At 46.0% G+C, this 24,067-nt stretch overlaps 1 protein-coding gene and 1 pseudogene across 7 annotated transcripts in view; one reads left to right on the forward strand and one right to left on the reverse strand.

Annotated features, from left to right (window-relative positions):
* Window positions 1–24,067, reverse strand: part of Amotl1 (angiomotin like 1) — a 144,548-nt gene that overhangs the window by 9,593 nt on the left and 110,888 nt on the right. For all 7 annotated transcript variants that reach the window (XM_074066880.1, XM_074066881.1, XM_074066886.1 and 4 more), the window contains 4 exons: window positions 15,947–16,092; window positions 12,151–12,300; window positions 5,880–6,070; window positions 11–136 (listed from right to left, as the gene is read on the reverse strand). In XM_074066880.1, the coding sequence (XP_073922981.1) occupies window positions 11–136; window positions 5,880–6,070; window positions 12,151–12,300; window positions 15,947–16,092 (613 nt within the window). The remainder of the gene's footprint in view (window positions 1–10; window positions 137–5,879; window positions 6,071–12,150; window positions 12,301–15,946; window positions 16,093–24,067) is intronic.
* Window positions 8,072–11,527, forward strand: LOC141416883 (proteasome subunit beta type-7 pseudogene; annotated as a pseudogene).

The following is a 24,067-nucleotide window of genomic DNA, read 5'->3' on the forward strand; positions in this document are numbered from 1 at the left end:
TGTCCCTTACGTGTACTCCATGTCCTGACACCTCCTGTTGGCCTGTACCACCTCCTCCTCCTCCTGCCAGATGTGGGCCTCCAGTGAGCTCTCGCCATAGCTGCCATTCCTCGAGTGGTTGATGATTGTGGTGTCCCTGGAAACACAAGATGCACACTGACTCACAGGAAGCCTTCTTGCTTGGTTTCAATGCATGCACTCAAATGGAGAGGCGGGTGATCATACTGGCACAGAAATCCATTCTCTACCTTCTACTGAGGTCTAAAGGCCTTCCCTCTCCACTCCCCCAGCTCAGTTATCACCCTCAGCAGAAGCCAACACACAGACGGTGCAAATATGTTCAGAAAGAGGTGACCAAAGGCACCGTGCTAAAGCTCCCCCACCACCTTCTCTCTCCCAAATCCTGGCTACTTTCTCCCCCTAAACTTGATAGACCTAAGACAATGTCTAAGGACAGCAAAAATAAAAAAATCCCTTGCCCCTTCTACTAACAACATTGTGCTCTGAGCTCCATGGCTACGAGTATGTGGATGGGCGCTATGGATGGTCTGCTGGCACTGGGAACTATGCTATCCTCACCCTTGCCGGTGATTCTGTGCTGTGCTTTTTATCCTGGTCCTGTCTCTCTCTTCTAGTAAGAGGTAAGTTCTGCCTCTATGTATCGCCCATGTACAGCTCTTTCGGTTTGTAAAGTGAGGTGGGGTTCCGTAACTGCTTGATACTGGAATTGGTCCTCTCAGACAGCGAGCCCTAGCTGTGAGTCTTTCCTCGTGTATTCTGCCTCCCTGATTTATCGCTCCTGCCTAGGAGTCGGAGTCAGGCCAGTTCAGAGTGGCAAGCAGGCTGGGTACCAGGGCAGAAAGAAGACAGACACTTTGTCCTGTCAGTTCAGTTGAAGTCGGCGGTGGGAGCGTCAAGGCAAGTGTAGGTAGATGACAAAGCAGTCTACCTTTCAGTCTTTCAAAGGTGTCTGAAAAGAGGTAGTCAAAGGTAATTATTCCTGCCATCATTGTGTATGCAAATTTAACTACTTCTAATTAACAGTGATGAGCAGAAGTGTAGCTGAGTCATCTGTGTGATGTATCTTAAGATGAAATAATGCCTCTGGTTATGGGAATACAAAGCTCATAGGAAGTGAGCTAGCCAAATATTTCACATCTCTTCACCTTCACATTCCAAAGAAGAGCAGAAAAAGACACTTCTTTTACTCTTTTTAATGACAGCTATCCATTTATTTCATGCAGGGTCTCTCATTCTTACAATGTAGGCAGCAGCTATTACTGTCCTGGGTTTACAGATGAGAGTCGGTGGTTTGTCCAAGAATACCCAGTTAGTGAATGATGGAAATGGGTTCAAACCCAGGATTAGTGACTTCAAAGCCTTTAACCATCCTGTACATTCCTTATTTGTCTTTAAGAAGGTCTCTGTGAAGATACATGAAATAAACAAACAGGAGGGCATGTGAAAATGGGCTCACAAAAGTGCAAACTATGGCTGAAACTATATCATAAAAGCAAACAATGTAGAAAGCAAATGAAATGCTTTAAACATCAAGTTATAAATTCACCCTATGGCACACTACATGGGAATTAGTGGCTATAAACATGTTCTGCCAATATGTTTATTGGAAGAATCCAGAGTGGAAATAAATTTAAAAATTCATATTTATACTCCCAAGAAGGACAGCAGGCACATCCATGCTCATTGCAGCATTATTCACAACAGCTAAGCTATGGAAACAGCAAAGATGCCCCATTGATGATGAATTCTTGCGACCAAGCTCTGTCCTACTGACCTAACTGGGAGCAACTGGAGATGCAGAAAGGACAAAAGATAGAAGACCAACATGCACAAAGCTGGGTCAGGTGTGCTGGTGCTAGGATGGAGACATACAACAGCCTCATTACTTCTTTACTTCTCTCTTCTTTTACTTTGTTTCTTTTCTCTATTCTTTAAAACCTTTCTTCTTTTCTATTCTTTAAAGTCTCAGTCCTCAGACTCGCACTGTCCCATCTTTCCTCTAATCCTAAAGCCTCAGTCCTTAGACTTGCAGACACACAACAGCAGCCTCTAGCAGCAGCAGCAGCCACAACAGCAGCAGTCAACCTCGCAAGCAGCCAACCCACCAACCTCCTCCTTCAGCGCATCTTTTATATCTAATGGCAAACAAGGAGGTGGAGCCACAGTTTTCCGGAAGGGGCGTGACATTGTAACAGGAGAAACCTGCCATCGCTACTCTCTGGACATAAACATCTTAGGCAAAGCAGCTGTGCTGTATTTTGCCCTTACCCTCCTCTGCAGCTGGGGCCGTGCCAACTCAGCCTGCAAATTATTGAGCACAACTGTGCTTATGTTAAGTTCTCATAGGCTTCTCATACTCCACTCCCCTCAATGAATGGATGGATTAAGAAAACATGGTATTTATATACAATGGAATTTTATTCAGCCATAAAGAAGAATTAAATTTTGTCCTTTGCAGGTAAATTGATGGAACCAAGAACATCCTCTTAAGTGAAGTTAGTAGGGTCCAGAAAGCCAAAGGATGCATATTTTCTCTCATATGTGGAATATACACCCAATACAAATCCAGCAATTTAATGAAAAACAGGACATGCTAGGTCACATTGAGAGAGGGAGGGTAAAAGGAGGAAGTTAGGAAGGTGAATATGGTTAATGTACTTTCTATACAAGAATGAATATAGAATTTTTAAACTCATTGAAACCACCATAAGAACGAGACTAATGTAGAAAGAAAAAAAACAGAGACGAACCAATTCAGGTTATAAGACATATATACATGGAAATGTCACAAGGAAACTCTTTATAGCTATCTTATTTGAATGAAAATGTCCTTTTTCAAAAACAGAGAACAGGAAGGTAAAACAGGTCCTGTCTGGGGGTTGGCACCAGTGGGAGAGGGGAGGATATAAGGAAAGGTGTAGGAGGTGAATATGGTGGAATATTATGCACTCATGTATGAAAATGGAAAAATGAGACCTGTTGAAACTACTTCAAGAATGGGGGGAAGGGATAAAGAAGAATGATGGAGGGGGCGAATTCAACTATGATAAATTGTTAGAACTTTGGTAAATGCCACATTGTACCCCAGCACAACAATAACAATAAAAAACAAAAAAAGTTTTAAAAATTCATGTTTATACTGCCAAGTAAGGACAGTAGGCACAATCCAATGAAAACAACTTAAGTCAATAAACACACAAAACTCTAAAAAAAAGTACACTGCGTTCACATTTTAGAAAGTTTGAAAACCTTTCCCATCATAAAAATAAACTCAATATGTAAAAATTCTGATCAATGTGTCAAGATGCATAAAGACAAAACCACATGCTTTGTTTTAAAATTATCACATATAAATATGAAGTGTGCACCAGTGCTGGAAAACCACAGGACTAATGGCTGAAAATAGACATTTTTATCAGTTATCCACAGCCACTTTGCATTTGGATGGGAACTCAGAATTTCAACCTTTCTTAAAATGCTTCATTTTGCTGGGCAAAATGCTGGCAGAGGTAGGAGAATTGAGACTTCAAGGAAAGCCTGGCCTACATAAGGAATTCCAGGGCAGCCTGGCTGCATACCAAGACAAAGGAAGGAAGGAAGGAAGGAAGGAAGGAAGGAAGGAAAGAAGGAAGGAAGGAAGTGAGGGAGGGAGGGAGGTAAAGAGAGAGAAAAGAAAAATGCTTCATTCCTTTCACCCTTACATCATTAGAAAAGCAATACTGAAATTCAAGAGGAGGTTTTCGTTCTTTGGAAAAAACATTAGATTGGAGCTAAATATCTGAACATTCCTCACCCTCTCTCTGACTGTGGAAAGGGGCAGGCTATTGGGGGGAGCACCCACAGCTTATCAGATGTTTAATAAATACATGTGGAATCAAAGAAGAGAGCAGAGGGAGACATAGTGAAAAAAGACTCCATCCACCCAGGACTGCAGACATGCAGAGAAGAGAACAGCAGGGCCAGGGAAAATCCATGGAACTTCCATCTTCTGGGAAAAGACATTTCCTCTTGAGTGAGGATGGTGAAGGAGGCTGGGCCTGGAATCTATGAGTAGGTGATTGGTTTGGGGTCTACATGGTTCTACTAACCTCCTACCCTCCCTGTGGCCACCACAGGTCTATGCTCAGACTGTTCAGCCATGACTGTACATTCCAGTCCCTTTCATTCCCTTGGGCCCAGGATCCCAAACAGAATTCCATCAACAGATGAATGTATAAAGAAAGTGTGCTATATACACACCATGGAGTGTTGCTGTGCCATTGTAGGGAAATGGATGGAACTGGAGATTATCACGCTAAGCAAAAAGTCAGACTCAGAAAGTCAGATAACAAATGTTTTCTCTCGTATGTGAAATCTAGATCTAAAAAAAAGGGACAAGAACATAAAAGGGGGACTATTTGGAGGTGGGGGAAAACCAGTGGGTGAGAGTGGGAAAAGAGAGTGTGGAGGAAGAATATGACCAAAGTACACTGTATAATGAAATGAAAAGTTCATAATGAGTTGGTTACCAGTGGCTCATGCCTGTAATTCTAACTACTTGGGAGGCTGAGATCAAGAGGATCATGGTTCGAGGCCAGTCCAGGCAAAAACTTTGTGAGACTCTGTATCAACCAATAGCTGGGCACAGTGGTATGATGCTATCACTCCAAGCTATAGTGTGAGGCTGATTTCCATCACAACGGAAAAAAAGCTGGATTTGGTGATGTGTGCCTGTCATCCTAGCTACTGCGAGAACCCTATAATAGGAAGATTGCAGTCCAGCCCACCTGCACAAAAAGTGAGACCCCCCCATCTCAAAAACAACCAGAGCAAAAAAGGGCTGGAGGTGTGGCTCAAGTGATAGAACATCTGCCTAGCAAGTACAAAGCCCCGAGTTCAAACCCCAGTACCTCGCACACACAAAATCATAATGAAACCCATTTAAATTTTTAAAGAGAGTTAAAAATACAATGCAGGGGGTTGGGGGAAAGGGGATAAATAATAGAGGGGGTGAATATGATGAAAGTACACTATATATATAATATATATGGAAATATCATAATGAAACATCTCACTTTGTACAACTAATGTACACTAATCAAATAATTTAAAATAATTTTTACACTAATAATGATTTTAAAAATACCTAATCTGATCATTCCAGAGAGGCTGAAACAGCAAGGACACACAAAGGGCCCCATTCACATTGCCATGAGGGCTGTGTGTCCTCAGCCAGAGACTGTGGTGTTTCCCTGCTCTTAACCAGCCTGGAGGGACTTGTCCTGGACCACAGGCAGTGATGGAAGGGGCCGCCTTGCACGCAAGTGCCTGGCACAGTGTGACTTCTACGAGAGGGAACACCCAGGGCCACCATGACAGATGTATGGCCTAAATCTCACCAACAAGGCCGAATCCCTCTGCAGCTTCTGCTCTACTCCTTTTTCTTTTTCTGTGTATCTCTCAGCCTTCACTTATAAAATGAGAGTAAAAACAGTTCCTACTCTCAGGGCTGCCCCCGAGTTTAAAAAGACTCATAAAATGTACTTTTGTAACACCATTCTTGTGTGGATTTAAATTACTAAATTAATCTTCTCCTCTTGGACTCTAGGCTGTTTTGAGTGTGTTGATATTTTCAACAGCACCCTTGGGCATACCTCTTTAGGCACTCATGATGATTTCCTTAAGGTAAACGTCTAAAGCAGAATTTTGTAACCAAAGAGAAGGTGCATATTGCCAGTTATCCCCGGGAATTGCTATCCAACTAGCACCACAGCCTTTAGCAAACTACCCTTGGATGGCCTCTCTCCCTGGGCTGTCTCTGAACCTCCTTGGACTGAGCCCTGCTCGATTTAACCTTGTTTCCAGTGCTTTTGTCTTACCTCTCGGCCACCGCTGAGGCTGCAGCACTCATGGCAAAGTGACGGATGGTGCTTTCCTCCAGGTACTTCTGCTCCCACTTGGTCGCGTCCGCCTCCAGCGCCAGGATCCGCTCCTCCTTCTCCCGCACCAGTTCCATGAGGGCTGGGGCGCTGCGCTCGGGGATGTTGGCAGGCTGGCCATTTCCGTGTCTCTGGAAAAGCAGCAATAACATCTTGATGCTCGAAATGACCACACCGGGGACACTGTGGCTCTGCACAGCTCACTGCACAGAGCACGCACGGTCGGGCCTGAGCTCTGTCTCTGCAATGGGTCTGGTCTGCAGTGAGTGACCCCAGCACCTCACCACCTCCACTTTCCTCCTGCCCACTTGATACTCACACAGCTCTGTAAACAGACAAGACCCCAGTTTTACAGGGAGAAGCTAAATGAGCCATCCCGAGATGCCAAATGAGCCATTCCACACCTCTCTGCCAAACCAGGGTAGAGTCAGGATTCAAACCCTGGCCTGGCTCCACAGCATAAGGTCTTAGCAGGAGGAGAAGTGGCTTGCCCAAGGCCACACAGTTAATTTACAACAAGGCAAGAGTGGGAATTACATCTCAGCTTCCTAGTTGAGAGCACATCGTCCAGTATTCAAGGAATGGATTGTAGTTTTGTAGATTGCAGATTTGTTTCAATGGGACTGGGGAATAAAATGGAAAGGCCCAGGAAGTGGGGGTGAGAGGCCCTAATACGCACGCTCAAGCTCTCATCTGTGGTGGAGGAATTGGAACCTGTCCCATTAATTAGAAGAGAGAATGAGAAACAGATGAGGTAATGCATCTGAAAGGGGATGGCTAATCATGGCGAGCTCCTTTCTCAGCACTTCTTTTTCTTCCCTGTCATCTGGACTGTGCACAGCCGAAGGCATTCACAATTCAGACCTTGTCCTTCCAACTCAGACACACTGTTCCCTCTAAAAGGCAAGACATGGCGGGGATGGGGGTGTCAAGGAGGTTCTGATTTGAGGGCAGCAGCAGAGACAGCTTATCGCTGGGACTCGGGGGCAGGGGCCCAGTCTGGATGTGGGCCAGGCTCCTTTACACCTGAGAGGTGATTTCATCCTGGCTATCTGGCACATGCTTCCCTCATGTCATTCAGGGGTCACAAATTTTAATGCAGAGCTTATTGCAAGGTGAGAGCCATTGGAATGCTTTACTCAGAGTCAACAATATCCTGGATTAAGAAAAGAACCAGAGAATCACTCAGACAACAGCTGGGCAACTGAGCTGCATGGATGGAGTCCAACCTACCCAGGAAGCTGACAAGCTTTTTGCAACCAATGCTTCTATTCAGTTTTTTTAAAGCTCCAAATGTATGTTAATATAGGAAGTGGCAGCCTGCCAGAGACCAAGACAAGTAAAAATACAGCAGAAGGAATGTACCAGTCCTCATTTGACCGTACAGAAGTCATTAACCCATCTGGACAGGGACAGATGAACCAGGCCACCTAAATGAGAAGCTCCTATTTTTAGAAACTCTCCAAGAAAGAGCTCCTGCAGTTTCAGTAAGCTGCTGGCTGTGCTTGTCATGTCTAAATCTCTTCTGTTACCATTTCAGCAGCTTATTTTTGCAGAATCCTCTTTTCTTTTTGAGGTACTGGGGTTTGATCACAGAGCCTTGCACTTGCTGGGCAGCCCCAACACTTGAGCCACACCTGCAGCCCTGCAGAATCCTCTTGACCCCCACGAGATCATAACAACTCTTCACAGGCCCCTAATTCAGGCAACCGAGACTAAGTTATTTAATAACTGTGAATTTCGAAGTCCCAGTGTGCAGATACAGTGTGGAGAAAATCCAACTTGGGGGCAAGCAAGACAGCATCCAGACTGCAGGTACTGACGACCCATGAACATGTGCTGGATACACTGTGGGAAACACAACGTAAAGTCTTTGTCCTTGAAATGCTCACATCAAGGAAATCCTAAAGAGCTGCGTGACTGTGGCCTGGCCCCGTAACTCCCACCACCTCATTTTCCTCTTCTAGGACTTCCCCACCTTCTCTGTTTTCCTCACAGGACTACTGTGAACACCAGAAATGAAAACTTCTTTGAGCTCTTTGTAAACAAAGAAAAGTAAAATTTTGAGTCCTTAAAAATGTAAATCCCCTCCTTTTTATTTGCTTCCTCATTTGTTTCCTTCCCAGTTCCCAATGATGCTGAAGTGCTACATCCCCTTCCATGGTGGAGATGACAAAATGATCAGGTCTGTGTCTAAGCATCTCTCCTGCTAGTCCTGTTCACCTGCCCTATCCTTTCTTTCTTACCCTCTGCAATCAGCCACACTTCTGTCACTCTTTGTGCACTGGAAAAGTGGGGTAAGTGAAGAGTTTGGGAGAGGAATGCTCACGACAGTAGAAATGGGAGTAAGAACAGAAGTCATTTCTTCACCAATTGTGACATGTCAGGGACTATGAAAAGCACTGTGTGCAGATTCTCCTAGCTGCAGTGACAAGTATGAGAAGAATAATTTATTCTCCTCATGTTGCTTATAGCTGAGGAATTGCAGGTTTCTTACCCACAGCTACTCCCGGGTAGGGGAGCATTTCACCCTCATGGGCCTCACCCGGGAGCCCATGCTGCGAATCAGCATTCTTGTCTCCTGTCCCCGCACCTTCCTGACACCTTGTGGAGTACTGACCTCACTCTGTGTCATATGGCCAAGGGGAGACTCCCGTGTCCAGGGATCAGTGTCAGGGCAGAACCCTGTGTGTGATGCCAATCCAAAAGTACTCTAAGCTACATTCTCGGGTCTCTTCAGAATCATGCTTTTGGGAAGCAGTAAGACTGGATGGCTGGTCACTGCTCTGCTGAGGACAGAGATGACCCTGGGCTTTGCTACAGTGGGACCACAGCATGGTTTCTAAAGATACATGCCTGCGTGCCACAGGAGTGAAGGAGCAGGGTGTGCTGTGGGCTGAGAGCTCTTCCCACATGCATCTGTGCCAAGAAGAGGCAGGCACATGCATGGCTGCACAAGGATGAATGGGGACAGGGAAAGACCCAGTTTCTCAGGTGACCCTGCGTTCCAGAGTGGACTCTGAGTCCTCCCTGGGGGAAGCTGGTGGAGCTGGTCCCACAATAGTCCACAGGCTCCAGACTGGAGTGTGGTCAGATGCTGCTCTTCACTGTATCTGCTCCACGGCCCTGGGAAAACTCAGGACTTCATTGTTATGCTTTGGTTTTTGAGACAGGGTCTCACCAAGCAACTCAGACTAGTCTTGAACTCGCCTCAGTCTTCCAATGCTGGGAATCACCACATCTAGCTGAAAAACAAGATGCTTTTTTTGGTGAACTTTTTTCTTTGTGATAACATTTTTATCTTTTCTCATCGTAGAATAATAATGTATGGTCTCACCATCAAAATTAGAAATAAAGAAGTATTAAAGCAAAACATAATAATATTTATCTTTTCAGTGAGTAGGCAAGGGTAACAGGACAATCTGAGTGTATTTATCATCACAGAGTACAAATTATACTCTCATTAAAAAAAACTAATATTATTTGTAAAGAGATGGTGAACATCCAAGTTCTGTTCAGCTCTGGTCTCAGGTCAGCCATGCCCTGTTATGGCTCTGCTCTCAGTTCCTGAAGAAAACCTCAAAGTGCAAGTAGGACAGTCTCCCCGGGAGACTCATCCCTGACACTGGTGCTCTCCAGTGTGAGCCTCTGTCATGGCCTGTAAACACAAGGGCACTGCTCTTGCTGGTGTGAGGCACAATGAGGTAAGCGTGCATGGGGCTGGGTAAGCAGGCTGTGAGCTGCCTATCTCTGTGGCAATCACGGTATTCTTCAAATTCAGATCCTTTCTTCTTGACATACAAGGGTCAAAAACAACAGAGTTGAGTCTGGTTTAAGAGACAATTATAAGTACTCTTATGGCAGGGTGTGGATAGCACATTAACAGGAAAAGAACATTCTTTTTGGCTGTAAAAATGGAGATGTGCCCATTTACCAGAGAAGCCCTGCCCTCACATTGGGGGCACTAAGACCTCAATATCTGAGTAGCAGAGAACAGATGGCAGCCTCACTTGAGGCCAGTGGATGTGGCACAGGTTATAAGGATCAGAAGACCAGAGAAAGACACACCCTTCCTCTCACCAGCCAGCAACAGAGCCAAGGTGGTGGGAGGTCAGGATAAGTTTAATTTTCTGGGCAACCTTGGTAACACACACCTTCTTCTTTAGCCAAATGCGCACACCCCCAGGAACTGAATAGGCCTGCCATGCAGGAGGGCTGAGCTTGCCTGAGTGAACACTTGTAAGTGTTTTCGAGTGTTCAGTGACAACCACTACAGCCTATCCAGGAAATAATTCCATGGAGCCTGCCTGGCATTTCCCTGGTACCCAATTTAGAGCACACCCTTCATCAGCCGCAGTCAGGGCTTTGCCACCATTCTGGTGGGTGATGGACAAGTCAAGAGCCTTTGAGAAGTCTGCAATGGCCTTCCAGGCAGGAATTCTCTCTTTGTTGAGGCACACGGGGAATGTTCTGGTCTGTGTTTAATCATCACTGGGTCCCGTTATCAGCTCTTACTAGCAGAGGAGAGGCAGTGTCACTTCCTAGTGTGGTCCTGGATTCCTTTATTTACACAAGTAAACTCAGTGATCATTCCCTTATTCACTCTTTCCTTCAGTTCTTCCATGGACCACCACTGTCACTACACCCTAGACCCACTAACAACCTTCACAATGGCCTCCCTGACCCCACCACCTGCCCTCCAGACCTTAGAGGCTCTTGCCCGATCCTCTGTTCCTCTCCAACTTAAAAACCTCTGAGGTTTGCTCTGTCCCCAGTCTGGAAATACTTTCTTGGGAAGATTGGCTGTGCCAGTGGATGAGCCACCAAGAGGAAGCTTCTATTTTGATGACTGCCATGGAATGTCATCTTGGAAGCTGATTTTGCAAAGAAGGAGTACAAGCCTCCAAAAGCCTGGAAAATGGGCACTACTGTTGTGGCATGGCCTGTCTAAGGATGGCACAGTTCTTGGAGCAGATACAAGAGCAACTGAAGGCATGGTTGTTGCTGACAAGAATTGTTCAAAATTCACTTTGTATCTCCTGACATGTATTACTGTGGTTCTGGGACAGCTGCAGACACAGTCATGACAACCCAGCTCATTCCTTCCAACATGAGCTCTACTGGATGGCTTCCCAGAGTCCTGACGGCCTATCTGATGCTGAGGCACATCCCAGGCATCGATGTTACTGGGGCAGGCCTAGTTTAGGAACAGAAGGTTACTGGACCTCATTTCCACAGCATCTATCCTCACAGACCAACTAATAAGTTGCCTTCTGTCACCATGGGCTCTGGCTTCCTGGCAGCAATACTGTGTTTGAAGATATGTTCAGGCCAGGTACAGAGAAGGACAAAACCAAAAAGCTGGTGAGTGAGGCCATTGAGCTGGCATCTCCAATGACCAGGGGTCTGGAAGCAACTTTGACCTGTGTGTCCTCAGCAAGAGCAAGCTGGGCGTTCTTCACTCGTACTCAGTGCCCAGCAAGAAGAGGACTAGATCTGGCTGGTTGTGAGAAAGGCACAGCCTGGAGACTGAGGTGCTGGAGGAAGATGTCCAGACAGTGGATACTCTTGAGTTGTGTTGGGGGTAGGTGGTTATTACTCTGGAAGACTGGGGCCATAGGAGCCTCTCACACCCGTCCCCCATAAGACATTCACTTCGCTACTGTTTCCTGGATAAAACTCAGTTTTTAAAAAGTGAAACACACACACACACAAAGCCCTCTGAGGTACTGGTTCTCTGTTGACCACAGGACAAAGCTCATTCTCTCCACTTGAGCAAATGCTTTCCACAAACACGCCACTGCCTCTCTCCAGCACCCCACGGGGCACTCCTCAAGTAGCTGCACCCAGCTGCCCCGGACTTGTTGGCATTACACACCCTCTCCTTTACCTTTGCCTTAACTATAGTTTGCCCCTGAATGCCCAACAAGTCCACCATTCAAAGTCCAGCTCACATGCCCCTCTGCGAAGCCAACTGAGTGCATTCCCCTCTCCCCAGCCTCAAGTCACCCTCTCTCTTTCTCTCTGAGGACAGCCTCTCCACAGGGAGGGCACCACCAGATCCCCACTGGTGGCTCTATGGGTGTCTGAGGACAGGGACTCCTCACTGCCTGAAAACTCATTGCAGAGCACCATGGCTGGCCCTTAAGGGGCTGCCCATGCATTTACAGAATGAATGTGTCTGGTTCTGCCGCCCTTCCTGGCCCCTCACCTGCTGGGTCCTCAGTGCATCCAGCTCCCTCTCCAGCCAGGTCCGCAGTCTGCGCTCCATCTGCTCTCGCTTCTCACATGCGGACTGCAGCTGGGTCAGGGCCTGCTGCAGCTTCTCAACTTTCTCCACATATGCTTGCTTCTCCCGTAGCTGAGCAGACAAGAGAAAAAGAGCGCAGAATTGTGACCAGGGTTCTCACTGCTGGGGTGGAGGTGGGGCTCAGACTACCTGGAGATTCTGTTTAGACTGCAGGTGCACCCACCACCCTCCTCCCTTCCCTCAGATGTACTGAAACAGAAAAGGTTTATATAAAGACCATCAGTTATACCTAAAGTGGCCAGGAAATATGCATGAAACCCTCCCAGGGCACCTGCTTTTGGTAATTTGTACAGCTTTGAGCTCAGTGCTTGATTTGTAGGCATAAGAAATGAGTCTAATGAAGAGTTTTTGTTTTTTTTTTGTGGAACTGGGGTTTGAACTCAGGACTTCGTGCTTCCAAAGCAGGTGCTCTACTGCTTGAGCCACACCTCCAGTCCATTTTGCTCTGGTTAATTTGGAGATGGTGATCTTGAGAACTATTTGCTTAAGCTGGGTTTGAACTGTGATCCTCCCAATCTCAGCCTCCCAAGTGGCTAGGGTTACAGACATGGGCCACAGAATCTGGAAAATACAGAGTTTCATATCATGATACAACTATACCTGCCTATGTATGGATCTATGAAAAAAGACTGTGAGGAGAGAGCGGAAACATTTACCATGTTTGTCTATATGGCAGAAGAGTAATTTCTGTACAAAGAGTACATGTTCAAATTTTCTATAATAAATATAAATTACTTTTTATAATAGAGAACTCACATATGTAAGTGTGCTGGTGTACCTACTTGTGTGTCTGTGAATAAACAGAAAACTGTCCTTATTACAGATCCTTATGGAGTAACTTTCTCCTGGAGATTCCAGAGTGCTTTATAGCTGAGTAGTGATCTCTGCTGAAGAGACAGGAAGAGCACGATGATCACCCAGCACGGTGACTGAGGACATGGAAATTCAGGTTAAAAGGACTTAATGAAAAGTCACATCAAGACCAACAACTTTAAACTCTTATCCTCAGACGTGGTTTTCTCTTCAGTTTGGAGTCAGGCCCATGTTCACAAATCCAGGCACCTTTCTAGCTTTCTGGGAACTGATTGGTACCAAAACTCAGGCATTTACTCCATCTGGTCCTCGGAAATAGCAGTCACTGAGGCTATTTCCTGTCATTGTGCACCTGGGTGAGCAGATGCCTTGGAGGTGACTCATGATCACACTGGCAAGTCAGCACGTGCTGGTGATCTAGCAGTGTGCTGCCCAGGTTTGTGACGGGCAGGCACAACCCTGAGTTAAACTGCACCCTGTTTCATCTGAAGTCAGTGGAATAGAATGGAAGGCACAGCAACTGGACAGATTTGGGATCATTTCATATCTGAACCTTTTATTCATTGTGCTTTTGCTTGTTCAATTCAGTTTAATAAGCCTGCCTGTCAGGATCCTGTGCCTTTTAGAAGCTCCATCAGATCAGATGTTGGGTGATGTTGAGTGCAGACACATCACTCACCATTCCTTACACGGTATTCAGTTTTCTGAGTGTGCAGCCACCAGGAGATTGGCCTTTTGTAGTCCTTGCTGGGCAGAATGAACAGTGTGTTCACATGCATGGAACAATGTCTGGTTCCAGTAGGTACCCAATATGTGTTAGTTAAATGAATGAATATTGTCCCTAAGCAACTGCAAGGTTCTTGAAAGCATGGGTCTGTCTCCTTCACCTCTGTATCAACCTTAGGTCTACCAAGGCATTTATCACGATGAGGATGGCTTATAACAGTCATTCTATCAGCCAACATTGTCAGAGCATTAGGTTTCACGTGTAGTTTCTCATTTAATCCCACCAGTGACAAAAGAGGAAAAGTTCCTTCTTATCCTATTTAATTGATGAGAAAAGTAGCCAGGTGCTGTGGTGCATGCCTATAATCCTAGCTACTTGGGAAGCAGAGATTGGAATGTTTGCAGTTCTAGGCCAGCCTGGGCACAAAGTTCACAAGACCCCATTTCACCAATGGCTGGGCATGGTAGTGTGTGCCTGTCATCTCAGCTTCTCAGGAAAGAATAAATAGTTAAGTCACAGCAATTCTGGCCCTGACATACGGCGAGACCCTATCTCAAAAAATTTTAAAAAGAGGCTGGTGCAGTGGCTCAAGTGGTAGAGTGCCTTGCTAGCAAACACAAGGACCTGAGTTCAAACCCCAGTTACAGCAATAAATATATTAGCAAAGATGAGAAAAGTGAGGAAGAAAAGGCTAGGTGACTTGCTGAAGGTCACACGGCTGGTACTTCATGGAGCCTCTACACCCCACTTTCAGCAACATGGCTCTAGAGTCCACTCCTAACCACCACGATAAGCTGAGTAAATGCTCAGTGTAAGTCATCTGGACTGAATTAAGACTCTTCAAGAGCATGATTAATTAGAACAAGGAGTGAGACTGGAAGCCAGACACATGAGACGTTTTGGAAGAGCTCCATTCATCCAAACAAAGATGTTACATAAAAACGACAATAAGGAAAGACTGTAGGGGTGGTTAGAAAGAGCCCTTCTTTAAGGAGCTCATAACTTTTACTTTTATAGGAACATTACAACTAAGAGACTTTATAAATTATAATTTTCCATGGAGAAGGAGCCTCAGGACTTGACTTCAGTGATGACAATGACATGCAGTCCAGACCTCCATTCCTCAGAGTGGACCTCTTGTCCTCAAGGGGCTAAGGTCTGTCTGAGGCAAAAAGAAGATGCTCTCGACTGCTGTCTGGGATCTTCCTGCTGGTGTCAAAATCACAGTTTCCACATGGGATTTGCAGGGTTCAAAAGGCCGCAAAGGGGCAAGGCCCTCATTTATGTAAAATCCTTCCTCTCGTGCTGTGTCGCCCTGCAGTTAAAGCTCAGGTATTCGCTGGAGGAACAACCTTTGTTCTATAATGACAGTCGGGTTGACGGCATTGCTGTTTTCTGTGTGCCAGGCATCAAGCGAAGTACTGATGTAGACTACCTCACTCACGCCTCTTTCAGGCTTGGAACGCTGCCTTTCTACAGTGGATTGGCCTGGATTACACGGAGGTGCCAACCACCCTCACAGGGAGCTGAAGGTGTGGCCCAGGCCTCTGTCTGCCTGGCTCCGCCTCTCCTCCTCCACAGCACAGACCCCCAGCCTGGCCTCAGAAATGGTCATTCTTCAGCCAGGCTTAAAGGGAAAGTGAGTCTACCCCCCAACAGTTAGACCAAAGGGTTGATTTCATTAGAAAGGACTAAATCCATAATGCTGGAGTAGGATCATGAGCTCCTGCACTGGAGCACTGCACAGCCAAGGCAACTTCTGGAAACGGGTTTGGATCTGCTAACCTCTATGCTAGGCCCACCCCACGATCAGACTTCCCATGTGCCTGGGAGCTGAAGACACAGCAACTGAACTACTTTTGAAAGACCGTTGGTCTCTTTTACATAGGAAACCAAGTCTGTCCCTTGGTTTCCTACCGATGGCTGAGGACTGGGTGCTCTTTGCTGATGGGACCCACGTGCGCCTTTCATGCTCTGCTGGCTCTGGGTTTATAAAGTCTGACTTTGTGCATTTTTACCTGGGAGTCCCCACAGCCCTCCCCTGTGTCAGCTCCTTGGAGTTGGCTGTGGTTTAAGTAGCTGGGTTAGGAAAGGAACTGCAGAACACCGGGCTCGGCCTCCCTCCCTGCTGGCCCCAAGTCCCTGGCCTTGTCTCACCTCCTCTTCCAGTTTGATGACTCTGGCCTGGGCGTTGCTCAAAGCCTGGTCCAGGATCTCAATGTGTCTCCGATGGTCTTCACTCGCAGTCCGCACCGCTGCTAACTCTATTTCTAACTTCTCCTTTTCCTTCAAGAATTCTTTGTCTAGAAGGGAGACAAGAACAGAGCTACCTCTATCAGAAGGCACTCACACTCTGGACTCACTGCCAGTCTACATCTGGCAAGAATTAAAAACAGAAAAGCATGCAAATATTATAGGATTGAATTGCTGCCTTGCTCCTTCTGAATACAGCAGTGTTTAAGGTGAGGACTTCCTGAAACACCACCATTTACTCTCGAACTGTGAATTCCAAAGATAAAGGACACACAAGAGGGGCTGGGGGTCACTCTGTGGTACAGCCCTTGGCTAGCAAGGTATGAGGCCCTGGACTCAAACTCCAGGATGGCAAGAAAAAGCCAAAAAAAAAGAGTGCTCATGAGCGAGCAACCTCAGATACTCTGTAACTTACTTCTCCACAACACTGACTTTAATTCTTCAGATTAATCTTGTACCTGCTATCTCATTTTTCACTCCCATGTTTCCGTCTTCTGAGCTTGAGTGGAAGGGCAGCACCAGCAGTAATACTACTGATATTCTCACTCGTAGGGATATATGCCAAGGACCAGGGAGATGAGCTCTCTGTCTGAGGCCAGTGGTGGAGGGAGCTCCCATCTCCAGCTGGACCCTCTTCTCCTATGACCTGGCCCCATATTTTCTCCTGGTCTTGCTTGGGGGTAGGGGAGTTAGGAAACTGCTTTTCTCTCATTTAATCACAATGTCACTGATGGTGACCATGGTCTCTGCATGTGAGAGTCAGGCTGGCCACTCTCTCCCTCTTCCTGACTGGACTAAGTGCGGTTCCAGACCAAGCAGGCCAGGCCCACAGTGTCAGGAATCAGATTTCTTGTGGAAAACATCTTTCCTGTTACAAAAGCCATATGCTTTCATTTTTAAAATAGGTTATTCACAGATGTTTTTTGTTGTTTTGTTTTTGTTTAGTTGAGATAGGTTCTCACTATGTAGCTCAGGATGGCCTCAAATTCATGACTGTGCTGTCTGAGCCTCTGGAGTGCTGGGACTACAGGCATGCACCACCAGGTCCAGGTTAGGTATGCTGTTTATAATATGGAAAAACTTGAATGAACTTAATATATACTTAAGGGATTAGTTAAATAAATGCTGTAAGAACAGGATTCAGCCACTATAATTAAACAAGAGAATGTTAGTGACATGGAAAAGTCTTCATTGTTAATAAAAGGAGGTTAAAAACCATAGGCGCTCTATCTCACATGTATAAAAGAAGAGACATACAGTTACAGCAGCAGTAACCAGAGAACTCAGAAACTGACCTCTGGGTGCCTGCATCATTCCAAAGCTTCACTCTGGTTATCATAAGCCTCTTAGCAACCTACACTAAAGCACATACAGCCCATGTCAGCAGCAGACTGCCAGTGGAGGCATTCAGCTATTATTTCCTTCTGTACATACTCACTCGTTAATTAAACAAACAGCTGTCAGATGCAAAGGACCAAGCAACAGAAAGAATACTGAACTAAAGGAGCAGAAAATGGGCCGAGCAGGAAGTTCACACCTGTAATCCCAGAAGGATCACAGCTCGAAGCCAGCTCTGGCAAAAAGTGAGTAAGATCCCATCTCACCCACTGGCTAGGTGCAGTGATGTCTGCCTGTCATCCCAGCTACGTGCGGAAGCACAAACAAGGAGATCGTGGCCAGGCTGGCCCAGGCATAAAGTGAGACCTATCTCAAAATAACCAACATAAAAGGGGCTGAGGGTGTGGCACTGGTAGAATGACTGTCTAGCAAGTATGAGGCCCTGAATTCAAATGCCAGTACACCAAAAAAAAAAAAAAAAGAGAGAGAGAAACAGGAGAAAATGTGGTTTTGAATACAGGGCATGAAAATTAAAAGACACTACAAGACAACAAATCAGATAAACTCACAACTTACAGCCAGAAGGACTCACAAGAAATATCAGCATACAGTTCTACCCCTCATTGTGTGGACAGGGAAAGGAAAGCCCGAAAGCCCAGACGAGGGAAGGTACTTGTCCCGGGTCCCACCCCCAGTTGAGGCAGAACCAGGGCTAGTGTCTGGGTCACCTGAGGTCTCCCTAGGATGTCCTTGCTGACTGCATTCCCTTGCATTGCACGATTATGTCAGCAGGATCAGAGGGCAATGGAACAGCTGACAGACAGACGGAGGCACAGACTTGTACAGCAAAGTGGCGGCTGTGCTTCTCAGAAACAAAGGCAGCCAAGGTCACCAAGACCCTGACCCAGAACACTGCAGTACTGCTGGGCTCCTTGTGCCCCAGGAAGCAGCCAATGGCCCCCCTCCCTTCCCCTTTCAGTGGCGTTTGAAATACTGCCCAGGAAACTCCCATCCCATGAAAAACGAGTACCCAAGAGGCCCGAGTAGGCCAGGCATTGTAGCTCAAGCCTGTAATCCAGCTACCTAGGGGTGGAGACTGAGAGGATTGCAATTCGAGGTTGCTCTGGACAAAGTCACGAGGAGCACTGCCACCCCTCCAACCACTAAACCAGGTGCTGTGGCGTACACCTGTGGTCTCAGCTATGCAGGAGGTGTAGGTAGGAGAATTGTGGTCTGAGGCAACCCTAGACAAAACATGGGCTGGGGGTGTGGCTCAAGCAGTAAAGTGTCTGCGTAGCAAGCACAAAGCCTGAGTTGAAATCCTCCTCTCCCCCCAAAAACAGCAAAGAAAGAAAAAAGCCTGAACAAGTGAATCCACAGCTTCCTCCAGACTGTGTGGTCCTCTACAGCCTGAGCAGCATTTCACCTTTTCTGTTCAAACTCAGTGGGACCTGACCACTAGCTCTCTAGGGTTACACAGCATTTCTGTGGACACAATGCCCACCTGCCCTGCCCAGCTTTGGAGGAGCCCAGGAGTTCCTCCGTAGGTGCATCTGGGAATGACTTCCTGGGTTCTGAGCTTCAGCTGGTTATCAATCTCTATTTGTTGAGAGAGCTGGGTACACATCCATTTGACTGAAGCAACAAAATGACAGACTGAGCTCATGAACAGAAGCTGCGACGAAAGTTTATGCAAGTCAGTGATTGCAACTCTTGCTGTGACAGGTCTCTAGACAAGAGTTCTGAATTTATGAATGCCCTTCCCCTCTTAAATACACACACGGGATTCCACACTTGATCTTTCCCTGATAGGCAGTTTCACACAGTGGCTAAAGAACAAACACTAGCATCAGAAGAACCTGGACTCAACCTGCAAATCTACAAAAACCCAGGGATGGAATCTGCCTGGGAGCCAAGCAGCAGATGAGTGCACAAAGAAAATGTGGTCATATACACAATGGAGTGTTATCCAGCCATAAAGAAGAAAGAAGTTATGTCATTTTCAGGAAAATGGATGGAACTGGAGATGGTGTTCACTGATACAAGCCAGACTCAGAAGGACAAATATTGCATGCTTTCTCTTACATGAGCAATCTAAGTAACAAGAGAGACATGAAAATAGAAGGGGGACTATTTGGGAAGAGGAAGAAGATGGTGTGTGGAGGGCAGGAGAAAGTAATGGGGTGAAGATGGTTAAAGTTCATTATACACATGCATGAAGATGTCATAATGAAACCTAATGTTTTTTACAATTAACATATGCTAATAAAAATTAAAATAATAAAATAAAAAAGAAGGACTTAGATTCAAAGTCTAGGTCTACCACTCTCTTAGGACGAGACCTCAGGCAAGGTGTTTAACCTCTCTGAGCTTCACTCCCTCATCTACCAGATGGAAAAGTGTTGTGATGGAGAAAATGCACAGAAAGTATAAAGGACCTGAACTTGAGGACTTTACCTTGTTTGGTTGTTTTTAATTGTCTGGGTCTAGAAGAGTGCCTGGCTGAATAATATCACTGAATAAATGAATGAATTTCCATCGTGTGCCAAGTTCAACGCCAAATGAACAACAAATCATAGTACTTGTTAGCTATCAGGTACTTAGCATTCTTGTTGTCTCCTATCAGCCCTTGTTAAGCAGCCATCTGCTCTACCTTTGACCCCACTGGTCACTTAGGAGCCACTACTCATTAGGTGGCTGATAAGGACCATGGACACCCCTGGTCCTCTCTCCATCCAGGCTCCCTGAACCCCACAATGTACACTACAGGACAAAGGCTCCATTAGCTCTGTCATGATTTTCAGGCCTCTGAAACACATGGGTCAAAACAGCTCTGTCCTAAGTGTGGTGACTTCAGCCTTTGTGCTGCAGCCCTGTGATTAGTGTCTTTCACATGGTTCCGAGTTCCTTGCCCACGGACAGGAAGTCATGCTCTCAATTACGAAGTTTGAAAAACAATGATTCCATGACAATGGAGATGACAGTGTCTGCGTTATTTGGTGAATGAGAACTGTCGTCCAGGATGGGTACTTATATTATTTCCTTTAATTATGCCCTTGACATTAACTCCTTCATCCTAAGTTCACTGAATGAGGTAGCACCATTATTATTGCTGTTTTTCAGTTGAGGAAAGCAACACCAAGAATGCTGAAGTAACTTGCCCATAGAAGGCTGTTCCTCAGGAGAGAGGCAGAATTTGCATTCGTATCTCTCTCATGCATGTTCACAAATCTGCCTCTCCTATGCAACCTTGCATAGAGATGCAGTGCACAGAGGCAGAAGCAGAATCCCAGAAGAGCCGCAGCACGGCCATCACTGCAGACTTAGTAAGTCACGGTCATTTAATAATTCTCAAAACAAGCAATTACAACCATATGTATCCATTTACAAACATTAAACATTTGCTACATGGTGGTGACACAGGGAACTGGTTAAAAGCCTGGTTCTAGACTCCAGCCTCTAGATTCACATCCATTCTACCACTTAGGAGTTGGTGACTGTGGAAGTAAATGAGCCTTTTTGTGCCTCAGTTTCTTTGCCATTAGAGTAAAGATCACAATGGTACCTAGTTCAGTAAGTACCCAAGAAATGTCAACAATGGTATCACTGCAGTTACTACTGTTGTCCCAGGAAACGTGATGAATGCTGGGGCTGCAAGGTGAGAAAGTAGCATTCTGCTCTAAACTGGAGGTAGGAGAGGCTGGCCTTAGGCAAAGGCCAGGTGACAAGCTGCTCTAACAGATGCATGCACATGGTGCTGTGAGAACACAGAAAGGATGGCTAATTAAGCTGGGGTGAGGAAGAGGGGGTCAAGACAGTGAACCATGACATGGGACAGCTATATTCCCCCAACTACTTGGAGACATGGAGGGTCAGGTGTATTGGACTCTTCTAAAAAGTCACCCTTAGGGAGATGTCAAAGGAGAGTCCCCACCTCACGGGAAGGTCCTCGGTTGATTAATAGATAAACCCTTGGAACAGATCTCAGGAAAGGTCAGCCTCTCACTGGAGTTTTGGATGGGCTCTAATGTATATACTGAGAATTCCTAGAACAGGCAAGTTGACACAAGGGAATTCTTGCCCAGAATTTGTTTACTCAGTAGATATGAATTATCTGTTTACTCAGTAGATATGAATTACCCAGAGTTGTGTGGAGCAGGGAGTTGTTTGGCCTGGTGGCTCCAGTCCCATTTACACAGAAGGGTGTCTGCTCACACACTGTTTACTCTAGAAACCACAGCGATGGCACAGGCTCTGAAGCCTGGCCAGCCTGGCTTGATTCTGGCGCCTTACATACCAGTTGACCTTGGACATGTGACTTTACCTCTCTGAGCCTCCCTCTCCTCAAATGAAACTAACAAGATGTATTTTGCAGGGCTGTTGTTGAGGATTAGAATGACTATCAGTAAAATGCCTCCCACGTGGCTTGGCACATAACAGACACTTGATAAAAAACAAGAAAACAACATATATTCCTGGACACTTACCACGTCCCAGGCACCGAGCCACGAGCTTTACAACAGAGCCTCCTTAAATCCTCATATCAGCAGAAATTGACAAAGAAAAGCAACACGAGCTGTGGTATAAGGTCAGTGGCAGTCCGCTAGTAGCTCTTTGCTGGAGGAAAAGTGGGTGGAAAGTAGAACTGGGCTACTGACTTGAGGATGCTCCCTCTCCACCTTACCCTTTTTCTTGCAGTTCAAAGTAGACAGCTTGTTGATTGCTATTTGAGCTCTGTGCTCCCTACTGGCTTAACCATGGGATGCAGGGCCCTAGTAACTTCTGCTGAAAAATCCTGAGGGTGGCAGCTGCCCCTGGGAGTGTCATGCCGTATGCACTGCTGTGTTTTAATTCAGTACCTCATCTTCTGGTTGGCACTCATGACAACAGCAAAGCTGCAGCCTGGCCTTTCTTAAGTACCAATCAACGTTTAAATCTTCTGATCTAATGGGTTTCAATGTGTTTTTCCCTAAGGCCCATATAGCTGAAGGGATGGCAGAGTCTGGGTGCTGTCAACTTGACCAACGGATGACATAAAAATAGATGCTCCCCTCTCTCTTCTCTGCCTTCAGTTAGAATGAACCAATAAACCGTTTTTGTAATCCGATGACTAGAAATCTTGTTTTGAGACTGACTTTAGGTGGATAGCTTCTGGGTTCTCTGAGGGAAAATAGCTTAAAGGATGTTATCAAAGAAGAAGGCACAGACAAAGGAGAGGCCAGGTTGGGAGGCTGAGGGGAGACGTGGCAGAGCATCCAGGCCCTCTGTGCACCAAGGCAGAGGTCACTGGAAAAGACTTGCTTGCAAGAGGCAAATGCTTGCTAACCTGGACTTCACTATGGAGAAGGCAAGTTTCGTGGTATCTGCACAGACGAGACCCCCATTTCAAAGAGTTGCCCACCACCAACTTCTATCCTCAGGGATAAGGGCTGGCCAGGAGCCATCTCTGCCTACCACTCCCGTTTGACACTTGACCAAACCTGCAGAGCAACCTTACCCAATTGAGTCCAATCCGTCTTTCATTTGAGAATTTGTAGGGAGAACCCTGGGAAGACGCCAGGATCCTGAAAGGACAGGCAATCTAGCTCAAGCCTTGTAGCCATGGTCCAGTGTGTGGTGAGGCGAAAGGGCGAGAGCCTCACTGAAGGAATGAAAGGTCAAGCAGATGGATGCAGAAGGGTTGGTGAAGGTCTCTGGACAGGAAAGAGGGAAACAGACTCCCATATACATACTGTGACTGGATTCTCACTAGTGTCCCAACCCTGGCCCTAGTACTTGGGAGGCCTGCATACACTTCCCGCCTGTGGGCTCCTTCACACACTTACATATAAACTTACCACACAGTCCTCTTATCTGGGCTTAGGCTACCTCAAGTTGATTTCTCCTTTTGTAACAAAAGATCTATTAGAGTGCACACTGTCTTCTTTCTCTATGCCTCTACTTCCTTCTCCTTGGGAAGGCTATATGCTGACCAGCACCAATGACATCAGTTCCAGAAACTAGAAACCTTACAACATGGCGGAAATTGACTCCTTCTATGAAAAGAGATGTCTGCATGCAAGTCCTCTTAACATTTCTCCTTTTGCTTCTTCTTCCTCAAGGATTCCTGAGCCTTAGCTCCTTGGCACCATATTTTATAAGACTGAATTGATTTGGGAAGGGTCGGCCACAATTTATGGAGTAATAGAAGGATTGGTTCCACTGAAAGTTCTTATAGACACCAAAGGTAATGTCTTTTTTTCCTAAGTTTGCTGGATGGAAAGATGATAGTAATGCATTTACTTCACTATCTATAAAAGTATTAAAGATAATTCTGCCTCAAAGACATTCCACACTCAGTGATGGAAAAGGAATACCCCATTAGCCACTGGTTTGATTTTTTGTCTCTTAAATTTTGTGGATAAGGAGTCTCAGGCAAAGAACCTTATATTTCAGGAAACGGTATTCGACCTCAAGCAGTCTCTGACCCCAGCACAACCTGTCATGACTCCGCCAGGCCATGCAGACAGGGGCTGTGAGTGGGCTGTGAAGAAGGTTCATTGGCAGATGTAGGAAGGTCCAGCAAGGACTTAAAATAGCTGAGAGTAACCCGCTTTAAAATAAGTTCTGAAATGGGAAAATTATGGACAGGAGTTCAAACCAAACTCTGTTCAACAGAGTCCTGGGAAGAAAGAAGAGAGTGGGAGA

The sequence above is a fragment of the Castor canadensis genome, chromosome 2 (genome assembly GCF_047511655.1).
Source record: "Castor canadensis chromosome 2, mCasCan1.hap1v2, whole genome shotgun sequence".
Lineage (NCBI taxonomy): Eukaryota > Metazoa > Chordata > Mammalia > Rodentia > Castoridae > Castor > Castor canadensis.